This window comes from Lampris incognitus, chromosome 21 (assembly GCF_029633865.1).
Source record: "Lampris incognitus isolate fLamInc1 chromosome 21, fLamInc1.hap2, whole genome shotgun sequence".
NCBI lineage: Eukaryota > Metazoa > Chordata > Actinopteri > Lampriformes > Lampridae > Lampris > Lampris incognitus.
Genome location: NC_079231.1, coordinates 10,582,379 through 10,594,704, shown reverse-complemented (window position 1 = coordinate 10,594,704; position 12,326 = coordinate 10,582,379). Strand labels below are relative to the sequence as shown.

The window sequence follows — 12,326 nt, the reverse complement described above, 5'->3', positions numbered from 1 at the left end:
ATGCAGACACCGCCACACACGTCTAGTGGGTTGTGATAATTCAGAGGGATTGCTTTTGTATGAGTGTATACATTGATTTCTAAGAAAATCCTACTCGTTCTACCTTCAAGTGCAGTGGGACGTTTAAACACGCTTCATCATGGAGTTTTAGATCGGCCGAATGAATTGCGCAACGTCCTTCCGCCGATCGAGTTTTCCATAAGTGGATTGCTTTGGTCTTCCCGCGGAGACTCGGCTCACTTCCTGGATTCCAGATCTTATAAGTCGAACGCAGAGAAGTGATCGTGGGAACGCAGTTTCTGCAGACGTGGTAGCGGCTGGAAACGTGCTCAAATGTTTACGTATGTGAGTTGGTAAAAGGGTGTTTTTAAAGACGAGACCAACCATGCTGGACTTCGCCATCTTTGCTGTCACATTTGTCATCATTTTGGTCGGTGCTGTTCTATATTTGTATCCGGTGAGTGCTCGCAAATGGGAGGATTAATGGTTAATTAATGGATATAAACCCCCTATACATTAGTCTGATATGGAAAACTGGGCCACCCCTACAAGGTTTTAAACCGTCCCGCGTTCCGCTTTGAAACTAGTGGTGTTTCATAGTTTACCTACTTAAAATGAAATTAAATACATATTGAGGATATTAAGCGATTCCTATTCGTGTCACTGAATGTGTTGGTGGAAAAGAGAAAGTTGGAGAAAGTTCGTGTGTTGATGGGTGTGGTAGGATACATTAAGATTAGCCACATATACACAGAGATTAGGTTGACCCGACTGAGATAATACAGTTAAATGCAGTCTACACTAATCTTTCCAGTCATCCAGGCGTGCCTCTGGTATTCCAGGCCTCAACCCTACAGATGAGAAGTAAGCACCGTTATTTTTTTCCATCTGCTGCTGCCTTGTATTTTTTCCATAGGCTCAAATAGTCATTCTCTTGTCCTCACTTTAGTTAACTTGAATAAAACCATGTGTGGTAAGAAAAGTTACCTTCTTTAATAAACAAACCATGATCGATCATTTAATACTCTTCAGTCTTTACTTGCAGTGATACATGTTGTTTTTTCTCTTTCAGGGATGGGAATCTCCAAGACATAGTGAACAGGGGCAGCCTGCATGAGTTCTTGGTCGGTCTGCATCAGGAGTTCGGGCCGGTGGCGTCATTCTGGTTTGGCAGCCGTCCGGTGGTCAGCCTGGGCTCCGTGGACCAGCTGAGGCAACACATCAACCCCAACAGGACCAGTAAGACCACCTGTATTTTCCCCACAGAAACATCTGTCTCGCAAGCCACAAGGCCACGCTGCTTCAGACTTATTGAGGGCCACAATAGAAATAAGCCATTTTGGCTATTTTTTTTCTTTATGCTTCCATTATCCAAACCGCTTATTCTTACCCAGGGTCGCGGGGATGCTGGAGCCTATCCCAGCAGTCCTCAATGATATTTAATGTATTTAATTACTATGAATGCAGTGTTTTGTAGGTTCTTTAATTGTCAAAAAGGCTCATTCATTTATTCGTTAAGGCTTTCACTGGTGCATACTGGTCTAGATTCCTCGTGGAATGATAAAAATAAAAAGTTCATGCTTGTAGTATTGCAAGAGTGTGATTGACTTGAATTTAAAGGGAAAGTTCTCTGATTTTCAACCTTATTTCCATGTATTGACCGTGGTGGTGGCATTTCAATAACACACACAATACCTGTTAGTGTTGTGTGCACTGTAGCTTGCTATAGAAAACTGGTTTACTTTCGTTATCCATTGTGAGTGGATAGCGGAAGAACAAGGAGGTTTGCCAGTGAGAAACTCTTGTGCAATGCATTCTGGTACATGTAGGCAATGCAGAACAGCTCTCTTAGCAGGAGAACATAGATTTCTCTGTCCTAATGAATTGCACCGAAGCGGTTGTAGATTTCAAAAACTAGACAGACCACCAGCACTTAACTGGTACTCACTTACAGGCTTTCACTTAGAGGTGAAATTTCCCTTTAAACTGAGTGGTGTTGGTATATTGATAATCAGAGAAGCTAATGGTATGGTTTCATATTTTTTTCTCTCTTTGCTGTCAGAAATGGAAATCTGTGCACGTTAAAGTAATTTACCATAGGTCTGTTGCTTTGCTTCCAAACCCAACTGCTCTTTGTGTGATCAAATCTTATCAAAGTTAAACTTTAAACCTGCAATGTGGACCTCCCGTCTCTCTCTTCTGGCAGTGAGAATAATTACACAAACACTGTCGATGCATGCTTAGTTCATAAATGCATAAATGCATTCATAAATGCATCACTACCGGTGCTCCAGCATGGGAAAGTCGCCCAGACACCAGAATTAAAAACTCTGATATACTGCAAAATACAGAGATTTACCTGGTGGTGATGGGCTTAATCAGCATTTTGTCAACTCATTTGGCAAGTGCTGGAATGTAACAGACACTCATTTATATGTAAAAGTCCCATACTCTAGCTTTAAAATGGAGTAGAATTTGATCCCCCCCCCTTCTTTGTCCCTTTTTTCTTCTCAGCTGACTCTTTTGAGACGATGCTAAAGTCATTGCTAGGTTACCAGTCGGGTGTGGGAGGTGGTGCCACGGAGACCCTGATGAGGAAGAAAGTGTACGAGAACGCCATCAACAACACGCTGAAGAATAACTTCCCTGTCATGCTCAAGGTTTGTCTGGTATAACATGGCTGCAAAAGCTCTTCCTAAAAACTGGCAGTTGAAACATTGAGACACTATACAGACACACTGTCAGTAAAAATAACCTGCCTGTAAGTATCAAAAAATTCATAACTAAAAGCCACAAACCTTCGAGAACAAGTGTAACAAACAGCCCCGTGGATGAGGGCATGAGGACATGTTTCCTGTCCTGACAAAGAAGTCAAGTTGCGGGGCGTCTGGTTGGCGTGGCGGTCTATTCTGTTGTCTACCAACACAGGAATCGCCAATTTGAATCCCCGTGTTATCTCTGGCTTGGACGGGCGTCCCTACAGACACAATTGGCTGTGTCTGCGGGTGGGAAGCCGGATGTGGGTATTTGGCCTGGTCACTGCACTAGCACTTCCTCTGGTCGGTCAGGGCACCTGTTTGGGTGGGGGAGGGACAACTGGGGGGAATAGCGTGATCCTCCCATGCACTACGTCCCGCTGGTGAAACTCCTCACTGTCAGGTGAAAAGAAGCGGCTGGTGACTCCACATGTATCGGAGGAGGCATGTGGTAGTCTGCTGCCCTCCGGGGATCGACAGAGGGGGTGGAGCAGTGACCAGGTCGGCTTGGAAGAGTGGAGTAATTGAACGGGTACAATTGGGGAGAAAAGGGGGGGGGGTCCAAAAAAAAAAGTCAAGTTGCACCACTGCAACTTTTCTTATGGTTTTTCAGTTTTCACAGCAACGCTTCTTTTCACTGTTTGTCTCTCTAAGCTGGTGGAGGAGTTGGTTGCAAAGTGGCAGTCTTACCCTGAAGCGCAGCACACCCCTCTGTGTGCCCACCTATTGGGGCTGGCCATGAAGACGGTCACCCAACTGGCCCTGGGTCAGCAGTTCAGGGATGACGGCGAGGTCATCCGCTTCCGCAAGAATCACGATGTGGTGAGACTGTCCGCTTGTATTTAAAGACCCAGTCCTGAATCCAAAAGTAACACTAGAAGTATGTTGTGAAAAGCTCCTTTTTGTCATCATTTTAGAGCCAGTATTAAATCTGAAGTATCAAAAAAACTGGTAAAAGTGTTGAAAAATGTCCAATACTTAGCAGCCTAACAGGCAGTTGTAATGTAAAACAGACTTTTGCTGCAGAATATTTGAGACATGGTGCTGAAAGAAATGATCTTGTGGTTTGTTCCTCATGTTGAGAGCTGTTGTGATCCAAACTGATCATTGAAAACAGTTTTGCTGTTTGGATCATGAGCTTCTCTGGAGGCTGCAGCCAATTGAAACGCCACCCCGTGCTGTCAAGCCTCAAGTCGTGTCTGTTTGGCATTGGTGCTGAATGATTGACTTTCATAACTCACGCTGGATCCACCAGATCTGGTCGGAGATCGGGAAAGGATACTTGGACGGATCTTTGGGGAAGAGCTCCAGCAGGAAAGGACATTATGAGAACGGTGAGTGACATTTGTGTTATCGACATTCATTTCAACAAAAAAGACAAAACCATCAGGACGTGTCTCTGCTCGCTAGTGGGCCTCATCACTGTTGTGACACCGGTTTTACCCTGTTCATTAACTTCACCAAGGTGTCACACCATTTTATTGACTTTATGATTGACTAAATTCTTACCTATCTTGAAGATGCTGTGTGTAATTCTGCTTGAATCCTGATCTCTATTGTTCAGAGACGTCACTAACAAGAATGAATCAAAGCAAACAAGATAAAACAAACTCAAATGGAAATGTAGTGGACGCACAGCAGGGTTCCTGACATGTGCTGTTGTCATTCATTCTCATTACAAATCATTCTTCTGCCACCACTGTATAGTCTGCTGAGGGCCACTGTGGCTGTAAGTCAAGTTAAACAGGAACAAAACCGGGGTGTCCGGGTGGGCGTGTCAGTCTATTCCATTGCCTACCAACAGAGGGATCGCTGGTTCGATTGCGTGATCCTCCCACGTGCTACGTCCCCCTGGAGAAACTCCTCACTGTCAGGTGAAAAGAAGCGGCTGGCAATTCCACATGTATCGGAGGAGGCATGTGGTAGTCTGCAGCTCTCCCCAGATCAGCAGAGGGGGTGGAGCAGCGACCGGGACGGCTTGGAAGAGAGCGGGGTAATTGGCCGGGTGCAACTGGGGAGAAAATCCAAAAATGTAAAAAATAAAAGAAATCTCCTTGAAAACACGTATAACCACATGCAACACAGATGCAGTTGGTGTAGTAGGTAAAAAAAAAACCCTGCTCTGCCTGCCTGTGTGATGCACCACATCCCTACCTGGTGTATTTCAGGGGTCAGTCTTCCACAAACCGAGGGAAAACGCTGAAATTTTAAGCTATTCTGAAACGTGTGAATACGGGCCAGCATTGCATGCTCGTGGACATACAGCGTGCACAACAGCACCGCTGCTGAAACCTTCAGGGGGACACACTGCTCCCTCCGTGTGCCAGATCCTCAGGTTGAGTCCCAACTGAATGTGCCTTAAATGTTAACCAGCATGTGAACAATGAAGTTGAAGGGTGTTTTTGTCATTTAAATGAAGCTCTTTGTCTCCATGTGCTGCAGCGCTGTCCGAGATGGAGTCGATGCTGCTGGCGGTGGCCCGGGACAGGAAGTCACAGAGGAACCAGACGGTGTTTGTGGACGGGCTGCTTCAGTCCAGCTTCACAGAGAGACAGGTGAACCACCACTTTGTTCATGGAGACATCAGTCATTGAGCAAGAGAAATACACACGCGCACACACACACATACACACACACACACACACACACACACACACACACACACACACACACACACACAAACATACACACAGTGTTCGGGCATGCAGGAGAGGAGCATATTTTGAGATGGAAGGGTTGCTAGTTTGAGTCTTTAGGGGAAAGGTGCGATTGAAAAAAGTGAGTTAGTATTCACCACATTAGGTGTGTGTTTGCATGTGTTTATTAAATTAACTTTTTTTTTAAAAATGTCCCCCTTTTTTCTCCCAATTGTATCCGGCCAATTACCCCACTCTTCCGAGCCGTCCCGGTCACTGCTCCACCTCCTCTGCCGATCTGGGGAAGGCTGCAGACTACCACATGCCTCCTCCGATACATGTTGAGTCCCCAGCCACTTTTTTTCACCTGACAGTGAGGAGTTTCTCCATGGGGACGTAGCGCATGGGAGGATCACGCTATTCCCCCCAGTTCTCCCCTGAATAGGTGCCTGACCAACCAGAGGAGGCACTAGTGCAGCGACCAGGACACATACCCACATCCGGTTTCCCACCCGCAGGCACGGCCAATTGTGTCTGTAGGGACGCCCGACCAAGCCGGAGGTAACACGGGGATTCGAACTAGGACCCCCGTGTTGGTAGGCAGCAGAATAGACCGCTACGCTACCCAGACACCCAACTTAATTTTATTTTGACGTTGTTTGTTTCAGATCATGGAGGACAGCATGGTTTTCACATTGGCTGGTTGCGTCATCACTGCGAACTGTGAGTAATACTGAATAATTCTATGAAGGTCTTAGTAAAGGTGGCACGGTGGCCCAGTGGTTGGCGCTGTCACCTCGCAGTAAAAAGGTCCTGGGTTCCAACCCCAGGGTAGTCCAACCTTGGGGGTCATCCCAGGTGGTCCTCTGTGTGGAGTTTGCATGTTCTCCCTGTGTCTGTGGTGCGTTTTCTCCGGGTGCTCTGGATTCCCCCACCATCAAAAAGACATGCATGTTAGGGTTAATACTCCTGTCTGTGCCCCTGAGCAAGGCTTGGCAAGATGAACTGGAGTTGGTCCCTGGGTGCTGCACGGCAGCTGCCCACTGCTCCTAGCTACATAGCTAGGATGGGTTAAATGCAGAGAAAGAATTGCCCCACGGGGATTAATAAAAGTAGTTAAAAAAAAGAAAAAAAAGTCATCTAAAAAAGTACCGACAATGACCTATGTAACTGTCACGAGTTAAAACACATTGGAATTTGCACTAATTGGTACACAAAAGTGGAAATAATATTTGATGGTGACTGACATATGACAACAAACTGTATATAGCTTTTGACCCACTGTCATTTCACATGAGAGGTGCTGGTTGATATGAATAGTTTTTAGCTGTGGAGTGATTTATCCAGGTAACAGTCATACTGTGATATCAGTTCTGTTGTAGAATAATGTTGTATGGTGTATAGACTGATGTGGTCAAGTTGTGTTTAAGCCCTGTACTTTGCCCAGTGTCTTCTGCGATACAGTCTGGAAGTGGATGGATGGATGGCTGGATGGATGGGTAGATGAGGAGAATGAGTGAATTATTGAATGAACGCTGTGTTTCGGCAGTGTGTACCTGGGCTGTCCACTTCCTGTCCATGTCAGAGGAAGTCCAAGAGAAGTTGCACCGGGAGCTGGAGGAGGTTCTGGGTTCGGACCCAGTTTCCCTGGACAAGATCCCTCAGCTGAGGTAAGATGAGTCCAAATCACCAGTTCACCTGTTTGTCTCAGCTATCACCTTCCAGATCCTGAATCTCTGAATCAGAACCAGTTCAACCAAAGACCACCTAATTATTCCTACTACTGTAACCGACTCTGCTTTAAACCTGTCTATTCCAAGATCCTAGCCAGTTTCCTGCCATTAAGGAAAAATGGCAGGATGGTCGAGTGCATTGGCTTGAAATCTAGTGGTCATGTCATGATTTAAAATGGGACATAAAAAACAATATTTCTGCATGTCTAGTAGAAGGGAATCACTGCATTTATTGGAGTCGCAAGCCAAAAAAAGTTGTGAAAACATTACTAAAAACTATTCCGTAGCCTCAAGGTCACAGGGTTAAATGCCACAACAACCATTGTGTGTCCTTTGGCAGCTGTGAGTCCAGTGTCCTTGAGTAAAAAAATTAAAAAGCAGACATGCCACCCTCCGACCCACTTACTGTGAGTCATTGTGAATAGTGGCATCAACTAATGGCTTTCAGGATGGATGCCAAATTCGATTCCCTGCAGATCCGGCCATTCACAAAGCATGCTGTGATGTTACCAGGGTCAAAACACTCTGAAACACATATTTCCTTTCTTTTCCTGTTACTGATTGATGTAGCACGGCACAACGGAGGCAGTGTCAGAAACCTCACCCATCTCTACAGCAGACAGATGCAGATACAAGCGGCTTTATTTCCAATTAAGGGTTCCACCAGAAAACAAACACACGCCTACTCACACCGGATGAATAGTTCACAAAATTAAAACAAATGACTATGTACAATTTGAAACCCACGGCTGAGAAGAACATAACACTTTCATAGACTCGGCCTCAGGGGTGTCTCTGGGCATAGGCAACCTAGGCAATCGCTAAGGGCAACACCTGCAGGGGGCAGGCACAGCCCCTTCAAAAAAAACATTATATATATTACCGTTACATTGCCCGGCGTCACACCCCTAATTGGTCGCTGTCCAACCGACATTAGGGGCGTGACGCTGGGCAATGTAACGGTATGAGTCTTTGTGAAAAAAACATTAGCAGCTGATGAGTGCGAGACGCACGAAACAGGCCTGTACTGCTATGCATTAAAATCTTTTTTCCTGTATCGATCGTCGGTTCAAATCCTCGCGTTACCTCCGGCTTGGTCGGGCGTCCCTACAGACACAATTAGCCGTGTCTGTGGGTGGGAAGCCGGATATTGGTATGTGTCCTGGTCGCTGCAATAGTGCCTCCTCTGGTTGGTCAGGTTGGGGCGCCTGTTCGGGGGTGAGGGGGAACTGGGGGGAATAGCGTGATCATCCCACGCGCTACGTTCCCCTGGTGAAACTCCTCACTAACAGGTGAAAAGAAGCGGCTGGTGACTCCACATGTATCGGAGGAGGCGTGTGGTAGTCTTCAGACCTCACCGGATCAGCAGAGGGGGTGGAGCAGAGACCGGGACGGCTTGGAAGAGTGGGGCAGTTGGCTGGGTACAATTGGCGAGAAAAGGGGGGGGGGGATAGAGAGAGAGGGGGCAATTCAATCTATATTTTTTTTAATGATTATAAAAGTAAAATGAATAACATGCATTGTGTATTTATTTATGAGTGAGATGATGACAGAGATACGTTTGATTGCACATTAGTAAATATTTTGTTTTTATTTTTACGTATTTGATATTTAATATTTTTTATATGTTTTGATTATTTCATAAATGCGCACAATATGTTGAGTCTCCTTTTTTGTTTAGCTTTTTTGCACACCTGTTCTTGCACTTTTATTAATTTTGTGCTTATAATAGTAAAATTGAAAAGTGTTATTTCTCCTGAAGATGGTGCTATTTTGGGTTGGGGGGCGGGGTGTTGGCGATCTCACCGAGGGTGCCAGAATGGCCAGAAACACCACTGCCTTGCTTTGCCTTTCTACCCTGCACTTCCTGTCTTCTCCTCTGCTGTGTAATGAAGGCTAGAAGTGTACAACAAAAGAGATGTTGTTTGTCCTCGGCCCGGTTCAGAGGGGGTGTTTGTCCTCGGCCCGGTTCAGAATGGGTAGTTGACCGGTCAGACTGTAATGTAACTCTGGGTTCATTCGATAGCCTCGTGTGATCGTATTTCCATCCCTGGACAGATACTGCCAGCAGGTCCTCAATGAGACGGTGAGGACATCTAAACTGACCCCCGCCGCCGCCCGGCTCCAGGAAGTGGAGGGGAAAGTTGATCAGTACGTCATTCCGAAAGAGGTATATCCTCCTCCGGATCTCTTTCTCCATCCATCTCTCTTTTTTTAAATTAGATTCTAGTGGGTCTGTTATTGTCCAAAGGATTCATACTTAGGAAAAAAACAACAAGATAAAGACCATCTTACAGCTACAAATACCAGTAATAGATTAGGACTTCATTATAATTAGATTGCATCAAAATGACAACAGCAGCAGAGGCAAAATAGATGATGTAAATGATGATGATGATGACATATAGTAAATACAGTGCATGAAAGAGAGACTGATGTGTCCTGTTCCTTGTTCTTGCAGACTTTGGTGATCTACGCTTTAGGAGTCGTCTTACAGGACTGTGAAACCTGGAGTGAACCATACAGGTAAACTAGCCCAGATATGACTGTGTATATGTACTATATTTACTCTATAAGATAAACTTTATTCCTGCCTGTATGGAAACTGATTGTAGGATGAAGAGGTGTGAAGCTGGGCGATAATTCTCTCCATCATTATTTTTCAATAGAAACCACCTCCGAGTGTCTTATCCTGCCTATTACATGGCTTTAGCTTAAGAAATGAGTCAATAAACTAGAAAATAATCATTCATGTTTATCTTGACCAGACTTCCTTCTGTATATTTAGCTGGCTAACGTTAGCCTAGAAAGGCTTCATGAAGTGTGTTGATATGGAAGGGAACAGGAACGGTGATGAGACTGCAGGTTGACAACAGCAGAATGATTTAATTGACCAATCGGAACCCAGTATTCAATATGGCCGCGTAATGATGATAATTGGCTTTGTGAATCTTCCCTGACAAAATTAAGATTTGGGGAAAAGAAAAACTTTGGTCTGTTAATTTTGTTTTATCTTTGTTTATTGTGATATTTCATATTGGCATGGTTTTATTGGTCACGGATGCCCTTTCTGTGAGTACTCAGGTTCGATCCAGATAGATTTGAGGAGGAGTCGGCCAGGAAGAGCTTCTCACTACTCGGTTTCTCAGGAAATCAGGCATGTCCAGAGCTGAGGTAAACAAAAATCTGTTTCACTTTATATTTGGGAAGGCAACATTAACAGTGCCTTAATAATAGTTTTTATAAATTCTTTGTGATGATCACTGCAATACCAGACTCCCACAATAACTTGGCTGTCCAGAGTGATGCTACATCTGTGGTGGTACGTTCACACCTCCCATCCAAACAGCTGTTGCTTCTTTCTCTGTTTTGCAGGTTTGCTTACACTGTAGCTACTGTTCTGCTCAGCACGCTGGTGCGGCAGCTGAGGCTTCACCAGGTGAAAGGTCAGGTGGTGGAGGTCAAATCGGAGCTTGTGTCGACACCCAAAGACGACACCTGGATCACAGTCAGCGAGAGAAGCTAGAATGTGTCTCCATCCTCACCAGGGGACAGAGAACTTTGGAGCTATGTTTAAGAAAAATGGCAATACACTTTCCCTCTTAAAAAAATCCATGATACTTGAAATTTATTTTTCAGTTTCTCTAAAACAGGAGGATCCACTTCGTCAATGGATACTAGTTAACAAAGGTGTGAATTTTCAAACAGTTGATTATTTTGCAATGACTTGACTTGTTTGTTCTGGAAAATGTTGTTTGTCAGAATATTTCTTCAGCATGGGTGTATTTGCTGTCTGCAGTGGTCAAGTCAGTTTTATTTGTATAGCCCAATATCACAAATTACAGTGGTGATATTTTTTTCCTCCAGCCACTATTATTCTTTTTACCATCTGTGGTCTTCATCTTTTTTTGCAAGGCTTTGTGGTGTTCAGCCGAAGTTAAACAACATTTTTAATGCGAGTTGACCTACGAAGATTCACATTGGCTTGCTTGTTTTAGATTCTATAGTGGTTAAAGAAAAGAGCGCATGGCGGTCTATTCCGTTCCTACCAACACGGGGATCGCCAGTTCGAATCCCCATGTTATCTCCGGCTCGGTCGGGCGTGTCTGTGGGTGGGAAGCCAGATATGGGTATCTGTCCCGGTTGGGGTAATTGGACAGGTACAATTTAGGAGAAAGGGGGGGGGGCAACCCAGTGTTTTGATGCTTTTTTTTTATTGAGATGAACACCACTAGTGCAGCTCTCATTTCCACCTGGAGTTCTTCTGACATGAGCATTCCACAAGACACGGAGTGCTGCCTGTCTCCTAGTGGATTTATTCATGTACCTGATATGCCTTCTAGTTTCATCACCTTTTTAAAGAAATAAAGCATTTTACTGCATAATGTGCAAATTGAATGTGATTTTTTTAACATTTTATTTTGCTCATGTTAATATTCTGTACCACCGTTTCCCTCTGTCATCACAAACACACTGGGGTCCACCTTGCACCATGGAATTTTATTTCTGTTAATTTTAATGAGAAAGCTTGATTGGTTAGTATTAGTAGGTGGAACTGTAGTTCACACGGATTAAGCCTGGGTTGCATTTATTTTTGAATAGAGATTTTCTAAACAAAAATCAGTTTAGTCCAGGACAAGGGTTTAATCTGTGTCTGGCAAACCAGCCCATAGTGTTCAGCACTGTTGCCTCATAGCAAGTGGGTCCTGGGTTTGATTTCAGGCCATCTGTGTGGAGTTTGCGTGGGTTTCCTCCCACAGTTCAAACACATGCATATTAGGGGAATGGGATTCTCTACATGGCCCACTGGTGTGAATGACTGTGTGTATGTGAGCTGTCAAGGGCGTATCACTGTCAGCTCCTCAATGCCTGCTGGGACAGGCTTCAACCCAGCTAACCCCAGAAATGAATTCAGCGGATATAGATAATGGATGGATGGATGGATGGACATTTTTATTCGATATACTTGCTGCTTATCCTGCAACCCTAGCGTCGTTTAATTTAAATTCGACTAGTTTCAGCTGTGAGGACAAACTTCCCTTGCTTAGTTAGAATTAGTTTCATTTGATGTAAATGCTGCTCCGACAAGCAGACTGGCGCCATGGAATGTGATTTTTATTTTGTAGCTTTTAAAGTAATTTCGTCTGATTCGTTCGTACTGTTAGTTTTATTATTAGGCCTGACGCGCGTCTGAACTGAGG

At 44.6% G+C, this 12,326-nt stretch overlaps 1 protein-coding gene across 2 annotated transcripts; it reads left to right on the top strand.

Annotated features, from left to right (window-relative positions):
- Window positions 1-291: 291 nt before the first annotated feature.
- Window positions 292-11,497, top strand: LOC130131561 (cytochrome P450 20A1). Of its 2 annotated transcripts, XM_056301297.1 has the most exons (13): window positions 292-457; window positions 815-864; window positions 1,073-1,239; window positions 2,515-2,660; window positions 3,411-3,578; window positions 4,012-4,090; window positions 5,199-5,311; window positions 6,061-6,115; window positions 6,942-7,062; window positions 9,184-9,295; window positions 9,587-9,651; window positions 10,210-10,299; window positions 10,501-11,497. In XM_056301297.1, the coding sequence occupies exons 1-13, from the start codon at window positions 386-388 to the stop codon at window positions 10,649-10,651; spliced, it is 1,389 nt and encodes a 462-aa protein (XP_056157272.1). In that variant the 5' UTR covers window positions 292-385; the 3' UTR covers window positions 10,652-11,497. The 2 variants fall into 2 exon arrangements, with proteins under 2 accessions (XP_056157272.1, XP_056157273.1); XM_056301298.1 differs by lacking the exon at window positions 815-864 and having other exon boundaries at window positions 329-457.
- The last annotated feature ends 829 nt before the right edge of the window (window positions 11,498-12,326 follow it).